The 12,607-nt window shown below is 36.5% G+C and overlaps 1 protein-coding gene across 1 annotated transcript; it reads right to left on the bottom strand.

The window, feature by feature from the left end:
• Window positions 1–8,514: 8,514 nt before the first annotated feature.
• On the bottom strand, window positions 8,515–9,021 carry LOC136063126 (stemmadenine O-acetyltransferase-like). The gene is made up of 2 exons (XM_065763041.1): window positions 8,854–9,021; window positions 8,515–8,781 (listed from the first exon to the last, which is right to left on the bottom strand). The coding sequence occupies exons 1-2, from the start codon at window positions 9,019–9,021 to the stop codon at window positions 8,515–8,517; spliced, it is 435 nt and encodes a 144-aa protein (XP_065619113.1).
• Between the last annotated feature and the right edge of the window lie 3,586 nt (window positions 9,022–12,607).

The following is a 12,607-nucleotide window of genomic DNA, read 5'->3' as shown; positions in this document are numbered from 1 at the left end:
AAAAATAATGCAAAACACATTTTACTTACTTTTTCCTTTTTCCTTTTTTTATTTTTTTATTTTTTTTATTTTTAAAAAAAATCTTAGAATGAAATGCATGAATGTTATGCAATGAAAATCCTAGAAAAACAAAGAAAACAAAACAACAAAGAACAATAGTCACAAAGAGTAGAGCAATGAAGTACAAGGACCATATCAAAAAGACTCAATTAGATCGAGCATTTTGCATCCAAAACGTTTTAGATGCCACTCTTACATTGGAGTTATTCTTCACATTAGAATTCTGAGCAACTCCAGGATTGGAATAAAGGTTTAGAGCCTTTACCAATTCACCAATAAGTACCATAGGATCTTATGCTTGAGGCACAGGTACTTTTCGTTTGTTTGTTCGCTTAGGAGCTTGCAGCTTGAAATAGTTTGAATGAATGTGTCCAGACTTTCCACAAAAATGACAAACTCATGCAGGCTTATCTTGCAACTTGCCTTTAGGAGGATTAGGAGCCTTAGGTTTAGACTCTTAAAAATCAACCCTAATCTTCCTAGGAGGTGTAACTTCTACAGATTTTGCAGTCTCATTCATAGGGGGTTTTGTAGAAGGAGCAAAATTTGTAGAATGGGGTTTAGGCACAGAGATGCTTTCTACAAAACCTAAGCTAGTTTTGCCAGAGGGAGACTTTTGAACACTTAGCATTTGATCAGGTTTGGAGCTTGCAAACCTATTAGATTGTCCTCTAGCAACAGATAATTCAAGTTCCAAATTCTTAACTTTATCAAGCAAAAGTATGTTCTCAGTCTTCACATTATTCAACAATTCATTAGCATTAAACAGTTTCACAAGTAAATTTTTCTTTTCAAGTTCAAGAGATGCAATTTTCTTTAAGCCTAAATCAACACTCATAGCATCCTTTACAGTAACTTTGAAAAGTTTATTATAGACTTCTTGTAAATCTGCATCCTCAGAAAGTTCCTCATCAGAAAGATTCTCTTTAACAGCAACACTTTCATCAATTACAACAATAGCAGTGAAAGCAATGAAGTTTCCATCCTCATCACTATTAGACTCATCGTCAGAAACTTCATCATCACTGAAGGTTACAGCTATAGCCTTACCCTTAGACCTCAAGAATGTAAGACATTTAGATTTTATATGACCATACCCTTGACACCCAAAATATTGTTGACCCATAGAATTATTTGAAGGTTGACCTACTTTTTCTTTAGGTTTTTCAGTGTTATTAACATTAGTGGGATCATTCCTCCTAAAATTTCTAGTTTCAGCAGTGTTCTTACCTCTTGCCCTTATGTTATTGCTCCTAAGAAAATTTCTAAAGTTCTTGGCAAGGTAAGCAATCTCTGTAGCAGAGAGTTCATCATCAAATCCACTCACATCAACATCATTAACAGACTTAAGAGCCATTGATTTGGATTTGCTAGTCTTGGGTAGGCCTAACTCATTGGGCTGAAGAGATCCTACAAGTTCATCAATAGGGATGGAGTCCACATGCTTGCTTTCAGTGATGGCAGTTACTTTTGGTCTAAAATCTTCAGTAAAAAAATCTAAGAATCTTCCTAACCATTTTTGGTTGATCATAGATTTCACCAAAATTATAAGTAGAATTAACAATATCATTAAGCTTAGCATAGAATTCATCAAAAGACTCATCATCAGACATCTTAATGCTTTCAAATCTAGTTGTTAATTACTACAACTTATTAATTTTAATTGTCTTTGTGCCTTCATGAAAAGTTTGGATGATATTCCAAGCAGTATGTACAGTTTAGAGGATATTCCAAGTAGTATGAGCAATCTCAACATTAGAGATTCTCTTAAATTCCTCCATAGAAACAACATTAAAGATAACATTCATATCTTTACTATTGAAAGCAGTTGCTTCATTCTGAGAAGTTTGCCACTCACTCACAAGAGTAGTGGGCTTCTCCCATTTGTATTCAACGGAGTTCCAGATCCTCTCGTCAATAGATTTCAGGAATGCTTTCATACTTACTTTCCAATAAGCATAGTTATTCCCATCAAAGGGAGGTGGAATAACCAGAGAGTGTTCGTGTTCCATGACAACCTGGGTCAAAAATTAGCTTTAAGATCAAAGGATCTACAATAAGAGAGCTACCCGCTCTGATACCACTTGTCAATTTTCAGACCCCTTAAAATACAACCAGATTAACCTAGTTAATTAACCAAGTAATTGCTTAGTCAAATTATTAGATCTAGGTTAACACAAATTTATCATATTAATGTAAAGTGCGGAAAATAAAAAACACAAAGATATGATGACCTAGGAAAACCAAACTAGTAAAAAACCTAGGGAGGATTTAACCTAGTTATCCTCAAGGTACACCAAATCTACTATGAAAGAATTGAAGTTTACATAATAGCGACTTAGACCACTAACATCCTATTGCTACCTTGAGTAGAAAACTTACTACCATGACCACATGACAGCTTCAAGTCCATGGACTACTTCTTTTTTGGATTCCTAGCAAGTATAAGCACTCCCGCTTGTGTATCTTTAAGCTCTTGAATCTGCAACTGAATGATCACCTAGTTCTTGTTATAATCTTGAATCTTGGAAACTCTAAATATGTGTGAAGGTAAACATCTCTAGATCTCACAGAAGATTCACACACATAACATAAAGAGCAACCTTAAAACGTGGCTAGGGTTTTCCTTTTTATACTTAAGACAAAACATAAAACCTTACACGTCAAATAGGCTTGGGCTGAGTTGGAAATTCTACCAAAAAAAAAAAAAAACAATCTGCACGACTTTCGATCGATCGAGTCTAATTCCCAATTAATCGAGCCAAGCAGATTTACACAGTAAATCCTACAGTAACTCCATTCTAACTTTACATAAAAACACATACTTTGAGCAAGTCTAAACATGACTAAAACGTTTTGATCATGATTTGCCAACATTACAAAATGAAGTTCTAATACATTAGTTCCTAATTCCTTGGAACCTAACAAATCAGTTTTCAAAATCACAATCTCAAAGTTCTAATGGAAGATCAGAAAGGCCAATTTGTCAGATTCATGGTAAAGCAAGTCATCTAGCTATTGACTGCTACTGCAAAATGGATTATGCCTACCAAGGTAAACATCCACCCACAAAGTTGGTTGCTATGGCTACTTCTTCCAACTATATGATGACTCAAGAGCAACCTTGGCTGGTAGATAGTGCAGCCACTAACCATGTCACCTCTAGCCTCAACCACTTAAGCATTCGCAAGCCTTACACTAGCCAAGAGCATTTCACAGTGGGCAATGGACAGAATTTACCTATCACTCATATAGGTAACTCTCTAATCCCTTCTCCTAATTTTGCTATTCAGCTTAGAAATGTGTTACGTGTCCCTTCCATTGCTTCTAATCTTGCTTCAGTTCATAAAATATGCCATAATAATAATTGTTGGTGTTATTTTGATGAAAAAACCTTGTCAATTCAGGCCTTGGCCATAGGGACAGTACTCTACATGGGTAAGAGTGAAGGTGGTGTTTATCCCATCTATTCTTACAAGGCCACCAAGCTTCTTCTTCCTAATAAATTGTGCAATTCTATCAGGCTTTCTTCTTCTAGTTGGCATTTGGGGCACAGCAGGCTTAGCCATCCTAATGCTTAAGTTCTTAGGCTTTTGTTACAAAATAATGGTTTGTCTTTTAATAATAGTGCTAATTTTGTCAACTCATGTATTCATTGTCTTCATGGCAAAATGCACAGACTGCCATTTCCTAGTTCAAGATTTGTAGCAACTTCTCCTTTTGAACTTATAGATATTGATTTGTAGGGTCTAGCACCTCTTGATTCAATAAATGGCTACAAATATTATGTCATTTTTGTTGATCATTTCACTTGTTTTACATGGCTATACTTGCTCACTAACAAATCAAAAGTTTATTCTAAATTTGTTATGTTCCATGCCACGGTTAAAACACAATTTTCTACAACCATCAAAACTCTTAGATCAGATGGAGGAGGTGAGTATACTTCTAAGTCCTTGAGTCATTTCTGTCTTCAAATGGGATTCATCATCAGATTTCTTGTCCTTATACACCTCAATAGAACGGTTTGGTAGAGAAAAAACATAGGCACTTGATTGAGACTACTATTACCTTTCTTTCTCAAGCTTCTTTATCTTCCACATACTGGTCCTTTGCTATTTAATCTACTATGACACTAATCAATCTCCTTCCAACTGCTACATTAGGTTTTTTATCTCCTTGGTACAAACTTTATGGCCAAAATCTTGATATCACTTCCCTCAAGATTTTTGGCTGTGCTTGTTACCCTTTCCTCAGACTATACACTAAACACAAGCTAGATCACAGGACCACAAAATGTCTATTCTTAGGCTATTCCAGAGTGTCTAAAGGTTACTTATGTCTTGATTTACTCTCTAACAAATTGTATACTTGTAGGAATGTGTTGTTTAATGAAACCAAGTTCCTTTTTTCTTCTACTACTTCTTTTGTTTCAACTCCTAACCCACCTAATCATGATACTTGGCTGTCCAATCTATTGTATTTAAACTCTTCCAATCAACCCTCTATCCTAGGTCCTTATTCTAGTCATATTGTTACTTCCTCAATTTCTGCTCCATCTGCTCATATCCCTAGTCCCATACTATCTGCATCTGTTTCTAGTCCTACTCCACCTATTCCTATTGATAGTTCCATCTCTATTCCTTATTCTACCTCACCATCCATGCCTGTTCCTACTCCTCCTCCAAATCCTTCACCACCTCTTCGACCTGTTTCAGCTCATTCCTCTTAACCTAACTCATTTTCTTCTATCCTTGTTCCTATCAATACCCATCCTATGACCACCAGATCAAAGAATGGTATTTCAATGCCTAAATTGTGTTATAAGGCAATGGCTGATTACACTTATACTAAACCTACATCATACAACATTGTCTTTAAGTTTCCTTAATGGGTTAAGGCCATGGATGAGGAGTTTTCAGCCGTGCAAAGGCAACACACATGGTCTCTTGTTCCTACTACACCTGGAATCAATTTGGTAGGGTGTAAATGGGTTTATAAGCTAAAATTACATAGTGATGGCTCCATTGCTCGTTATAAAGCAAGGCTGGTAGCCAAGAGATTTCATCAACATGCTGGTATAGACTATACTAAGACTTTTAGTCTAGTTGTTAAACCAGTAACAAATAAGGCTTGTTTTTTCTATAGTAAAGAGCTTTCATTGGTCTCCCAAGCAACTAGATGTTTCCAATGCCTTCCTCCATGGCTTTCTAAAAGAGGAGGTTTATATGGAACAACCTCCAAGGTATGTGGATCATCAATTTCCTAGCCATGTATGGAGATTGCACAAATCCTTATATGGCTTAAAACAAGGCCCAAAGGCTTGGTTTGATAGATTCACTTCTTAGCTTCTACATCTTAGTTTTGAGGCTTCTCTAGCTGATTCCTCACTATTTTTATTTCATTCTCATCAGACCATCATCTACCTTATTTTATATGTTGATGATATCATCATCACTAGCAATTCCACTTCTCAAGTTGATCATCTTGTCACTACTCTCAGCACTGCTTTTGAACTGAAGGATTTGGGAGCTCTCTCTTATTTCTTTGGCATTCAAATCTTGCCCACCAGGTTTGGCCTCACTTTGTGTCAATCCAAATATGCATCTGATGTTCTCCATAGATTCAAGATGGAGAATTCCAAGCCTGCTAAAGCTCCAAGCTGGCCCAACACACGTCTCACTCCTTTTGATGGTCATACTTTTCCTAATCCTTTTAAGTATAGGGGTATGGTAGGTGCCCTCCAATACTTAACCTTCACACGCCTAGATTTAGCCTTTAGTGTACTCCAGCTATGCTAGTTTATGCAACATCCTACTACCTCTTATTTGGAAATAGCTAAGTGTGTTCTTCACTATGTCAGAGGGACCTTGCATTTTGGCATTCATCTTGCACTTGGCCCCCTTACTTTCTCTGCTTTCTCTGATGCAAACTGGGCTGGTGACCCAACAGATTGTAAATCCACTACAGGGCTGTTAGTCTTCCTTCGTTCAAGCCCAATTTCTTGGTCTTCAAACACGTAGCCCACTATCTCATGCTCTTCCATAGAGGCTAAATACCATGCCTTAGCTTCCACAGTTGTAGAGTTGGCTTGGCTTCGCACTCTCTTTAGAGAGCTCAGATTGTTTTTACCTTACATTCCTATTCTCTAGTGTGACAATAACTCTGCTATTGCTTTGGCTTCTAATCTTGTCTTCCATTCCAAAATCAAACACATTGAAATGGATTATCACTACATGTGGGGTTGTGTGCTTCGCTGTGTTTTGGGCATCAAATTCATCTCTGGCTGTGATAATTTTGTTGATATTTTCACCAAGCCGTTGCTTGGTCCACATTTCTTGCTCCTTTGTGGAAACTTTTGGCTGATTCCACCTCATGTTTGAGGGGGGATGTTAAGAGAGTTCAAGAATTATCACAACGCATAAGAAAAATCACAAAGCAATCAAGGTGTAATGGCTAGTTTCTCATCCAACGGCTAGGAAAGACTTTTAATGTACTTAAGCTAAACGGTGTCATTCTATTTAAGCATTGATGAGTTTTGTAATTGAGTCCAAACGCTGTCATTTTTATAGAGTTTGTTAGATAGTTTCTTAGCTTAATAAGGCCGTTACTTCTGTTAATTATCCCTGATTTTGCTCCAAACTTTACGGATCAATCCCTGGTTTTAAGGATAGTTAGTTAGGCAATTTTAATTAGCTTAGACTTCATATATAGATCATTGAGTGTAATGAAAAGTTTAAGCGAGTATTTTTACAGAAATTTTCAATTCTCTCTTCATCTCTCTCAAACTTCTTATCTCTGGTTCTCTCTTTTTCTCTCTGAGTGTTTACTGTGAAACCTTGCTTACTCCATTGTTGTAGCCTTTACAAGCTTAGTTCAAAGTTTTTAAACACAAGCTAGCGAAGGAAAGCTTAAGCTTCTCCCCTTTTACGAATCTAGAGTTATTCTCATTGGCATATTTTAAGTACACGTCACCTTATTGGAGCATTTTAACAAAATCCCAGTCGATTTTCTTAATGGCTTCTTTCATTGGTTTTATAATGCCACAAAATCCTCCCTCAATGTCCCTGGATGGTATTGACACAACATATCAACCAATAATACTGAAGTACTCATATGGAAGAGACGGCTCTATCTTGGTACGCAAGTTCACAGCATGAAGAATGCTATATATCTTATCTGGGTTTGGTTTTGGATGAGTAAAAGCCATGAAGTGGCTCCATATGAAAGTTGATAAGGCCTCAACGCGACTCGAGTGTGGGTATTCAATGGTCTTGTCATCATAGCTGTATTTCTCTCTAATTTCTGCTATGGCAGATGCATCAAAGACAAGTCTTGTGGTCAAAATTTTATCCTTGGTGATCCTAAGATTTGGATTGAAGTCAGATAACTCTTGTGGCGAAAATAGGAATTTTTTTTCTAAATAACAATAAATATTAAAAAATTTAGTTAGTTGTCACGTTGCAAAAGAATTTAAAAAACTAGCATCTCGAGTGTCTAAAACTCGAGTTCCAAGATAAAAATCAAGTTTTTGAGGCTTGATTTGTAAAAAAAATCCAAGTGAAAATCGAGTTTTAAAAACTCGAGTTCTGAAAACGCCGCTATAGGGCTTAAAAACGTCACTATAGGGCTTAAAAATGGAGTTATAAAAAAATTTAGCAGAAAAACGCCACTATAAGGCTTTAAAACGTCAGTATAGGGCATAAAAACGCCACTATAGGGCTCACTGAACCTGGTATTGAACACTTACGAAAAAATTTTGCAGGAAAACGTCACTATAAGACTTAAAAACACCACTATAGGGGCGATAAAACTAAAATTTTTTTTGCATGGAACTCGAGTTTCTAAAACTCGAGATTTATGTAAATAGATCTCGATTTTCTAAAACTTGAGATGCCTAGTTTCCTTTATAGTTTCATGCGTTATCTAACTAACCAAATACTCTTCTTACCCATGATTATTCTGCACATTCCGTGACAGAATCTATTGGAGGACTCACTATGTTGCCATCACCATGAGCAATAGCTGACCAACTGTTGAGAAACAAGATGAAAAATGATGAGTCCAGAAAAATCATTAAGGTCGTCCATTAATATGGACGACTTTGCATCATTAGTAGGTCATCAAAGATAACTACTCAACATATTTAATAACGACCATCAAAGGTCTTAAACTCTCATCACGACAAATAACGTTACAATCAAGGTAATAATCACTCTAATTTATGTACAACAGCTACCTAAGTTACCTATAAAAGGGACAATCTGTCTCACTAGCTAAGGTATGTCAAAAACTACTACAAAACATTATTTATATAAGAAAGATATGGATTGATACTAACTTAAGCATCGAAGGCTCCCCCACCGGGCACAACCTGGTGGTCTCTTCAATCTTTCTCTCCTTTATCTTGCATGTCCAACAAGATCGTCTAATGCTCCAAATTGAACGAGTGACCTAATTGACGATTTTGGCATCATCAAAAGATAAGGCATCTACAATTCTGTGGGACATAAGTACACCAATCGCAAGCCCACCACAATTGAAGAAGGTGACTTGGATTGTTGTGGGTAACTCATTGACTTCATTCAATTCAAATGGTAGAAACTTATTGAGCTTAGAAGGGGCTGGACTCTTAAGAAATTCAGAAAGATTGCACTTAACCTCAGCTTCCACATAGTTGATGCCCTCATTGTTGCAATCTATATAAAGATTGTCCTTAACCTGTCTCGCTAGCATGTGGAATTGAGTTAAAGAATCCGCTAAGGATTTCTTAATCTAGTCAGTTTGTTCTACATTGTGGAGATTAGCTTCCCAATGATTTGGGTAGTAAAAAATCAGAGGCATGAAAACTAGAGGTTGAAGCTGATTGAGGAAGGAAAGCTGGTAGTGGTGGAGATGTTGAACGGTTGGAGATGAGGGTTTGACGGTCTCTTTCGAGATAACTTGGACTTCAAGCTTCATTGCTTACTGCTCAAATCAATCAATGAGGTTTAGTGGTTAATCTAATACTGAAAATGGCTATGAACTAATGAAGATTGAATGGAAAACCAAAGTGGCCAGCAAAGTTATATAGAGTGTAGTTGAGTGTTGAGAATACTTAAAAGAATTAGTTGCTATGAAATTCTATTGTGTAGGGAAAACACATGATTGTGAGCATGTAATTGCTGCAAGTTGTTTCATTTTACTTTGTTAATCCAAAGATATGTAGAATAAGGAAAATTATTGAATATTCTGGGAGTATTATAAATGCGTACTCCTCTTGTCACAAGAATTGTGGTTCTTAACATAAATTTAATTAGTGGGACCCATAATTATCTAAGAAGAAGGAATATGTATTTATAGTGTTAGGTTCTAAGACTTTAGGAACTAATATATTAGAACTTCAATTTATATATGTTGGAAAACTATGATCAAAACATTTAGTCTAGGTTTACACTTGCTCAAAGTTTGGTTTAATGTAAGTTTGGAATCAAGTAATTGCAGGAAATTACTATTCAATTTCTGCAAGGCTCAATCGATCGAAAATTAGACTTGATCGATCAAGAATCATGGATTAGGAATATTCTGCAGAATTTTCAAACCAGCCCAAGCCCATATGACGTGTAGGGTTAAGTGTTTCACTCCAAGTATAAAAGGAAAAACCCTAGCTATGTTTTGGAAGCCTTTATTGAGTTGTGTGTTAAATCTTTTGTGAGATCTGAAAGGTGTTTACCTTCAAACACACACATAGAGCTATCAAGATCAAGATTTACATCAAGAACTTGATGGTTGTTTCAATTACTGCATAAATAAGTTTTAATAAGATCTAAAACCTTTGAGTGGAGTCTCAAAGTCATAAGTAGGAGAATTTGTGGTTGCTGCAAACCAAGGAAAGACGTAGTCCATGGACTTGGAGCTGTCACGTGGTCGTGGTAGTAAGTTTTCTACATGAGATAGCAATAGGATGTTAGTTGTCTAAGTCTTATTGTACAAACTTCAATTCTTTCATAGTGGATATGTTTTTACCTTAAGGATAGCTAGGTTAAATCCTCTCTAGGTTTTTTACTAGTTTGGTTTTCCTGAGTCATCAGATCTGTGTGATTTTTACTTTCCGCATTATATTTGTTTTACACATATTTATTTAACCTAGATTTAATTAACAAACTTGTTAATCAACTTGGTTTAATATTAGGTTAAACATATTGTGTTAAGGGGTCTAAAACCTAAAATATAGTACTCCTTAGTATTCTACAATTACTCGTTGAATGTGACTATTACTAAACAATTCATAAGTTTTTTGGTTTAATTAAAAAACGGTTTGGGAATGATTTGTTTTATAAAAAAGTCAATTAATAATTCAGCGTCTGTAAATTAAGATTCTGGGAGATTTTTAAGTGATGTTTACATGTCACAGACTGTAACTTCATTGTCTAAAACAATTGTAAAGTTGTAATTTATAACTATGTGTTTTGTTGGCTTTTATTCCATGCCAAATTTGATTGTAATTATGTTCAATCTTTTATACTCGGTATTATTTGTGGGATTTCATTGTAAGGGTTGTGTGAGAGAGAGAGTGTGAAAACTCAAGGCATAAAGACTAAAGCTGTTTTCGTAAGCAGCTCGCGACTAAGCATCCCGCGTGTAAAGTTGTAATTTACAACTAAGTGTTTTGTTGGCTTTTATTGTGTACCTTTGATTGTAATTTTATTCAATCTTTTGTACCTTGTATTTATTATGGGATTTAATTGTAAGGGTTGTGTGATAGAGAGAGAGTGTGTGAAGACTCAAGCTATTGAAGACTGAAGAGGTTTTTGTGGGTAGCTCGTGACTTAGCATCCTGCGAAGTGATCCATGTGACTTGCACATACTGGAATGCGAAGAGTCAAGACATAATGGAGACAGTTATTTTTCAGGAGTAGCTCGCACATAAGACCTTCTCGCGAGATACCCGTGAAACATTCTGTTTTGCCAGACAATCAATTCTGATACACACTTTCTGTGCCTACACTATTTATACCCACATTACCCACAATTATTGAGGAGTGCTTTTGAAAGAAAACCCTAGCCACAAATCTTGAGAGTTAGAGATTGTCACACTCACATTTCTCTACACAATTGCTTGTGGATTTTCCTCAACTCCTACCTTTCCATTTCCATACAATTGAGAGGTTGATAACCCAAATACTTACCACACCCTTTCAGAGTGTCAAGTGAGATTTTTGTGCTGCTGGGAAGCATTGGAAGAAGCCAAGGATGGCAAATGCAACATGGAGCATGTTGTGGGATCCGGAGAGCTAGACAAGACATAGTTTCGAGAAGTCTTGTTAGAGTAGGAGCTTGGAAGGCTTAGGTATATCGGGTAGATTAGGCTTGGAGGGTTTCTTGCTGACCCATGTATCCCAACTAATTGTCTAGTGGATCGATTATCGCTTGGAGGACAGCAGAGAGGTTTTTCGCCAACTTCTTCGGTTTCTTCTTTGATAACACATCGGCATATTATCTTATGTTTGCATATCTCTTCTCCATCCTTTTACTTTCCATTGTACTGTTGTGTTGTCATGATTATGGATTAAAGTAGCTTGTTTATTTATCCGCTTGCATTTACAGTATTCCGCAATTAGTATTAAGTTACTGTAAAATCTATCGAGACGTAACTTTAATTTGGGGGTCTAAACAGCTCTTGTATTTTCAACACATTTTCAAGCTTTCACCACGAAGTGAAGTATGTGTCCTATACATGACTGGAATGCATAGAGTTAGGATAGGATGGAGATAGCTGGTTTTTGTGAGTGTCTTGCGAGTAAGGCCTTCTTGTGAGACACTCGCGAAACATTCTGTTTTGCCAGATTGTCCTATCTGATACACACTTTCTGTACCCACACTATATATACCCACATTACCCACATATGTTGAGGAGTTCTTCTGAGAGAAAACCCTAGTCACAAACCTTGAAAGTTAGAGATTGTTATACTCATATTTCTCTACACAATAACTCGTGGATTTTCCAGAATTCCTACCTCTCCATTTCCATACCATTGAGAGGTTGATAGCCCAAACACTTACCACACCCTTTCAGAGTGTTCAGTGAGGTTTTGGTGCTGCTGGGAAGCATTAGAAGAAGTCAGGCTTTGGCGAATGCAATCGGGCATATTACGAGATTTGGAGAGCTAGACAAGACACGGTTTTGAGAAGCCTTGTTGGAGTAGGAACTTGGAGGGCTTATGTGCATCATGTATATTGGGCTTGGAGGTTCTTTTGCTAACTCATGTATCCTAACTAATTGTCTAGTGGATCGATTACCTCTTGGAGGGCGGCGAAGAGGTTTTTCACTGAGTTCTTCAGTTTCCTCTTCGATAACACATCAGCATGTTATCTTGTGCTTGCATATCTCTTCTCTACTCTTTTACATTCCATTTTACTGTTATGTTGTCATGATTATGGATTAGAGTAGCTTGTTTGTTTATCCGCTTGCATTTACACTATTCTGCACTTAGTATTAAGTTATTGTAAAATATATCGAGCCGTAACTTTAATTTGGGGGTCTAAACAGCTTTTGTGTTTAAAAACA

The sequence above is a fragment of the Quercus suber genome, unplaced genomic scaffold (assembly GCF_002906115.3).
Source record: "Quercus suber isolate HL8 unplaced genomic scaffold, Cork oak 2.0 scaffold_488, whole genome shotgun sequence".
In the NCBI taxonomy this organism is placed as follows: Eukaryota; Viridiplantae; Streptophyta; class Magnoliopsida; order Fagales; family Fagaceae; genus Quercus; species Quercus suber.
This window is presented reverse-complemented; position numbering and strand designations above follow the sequence as displayed.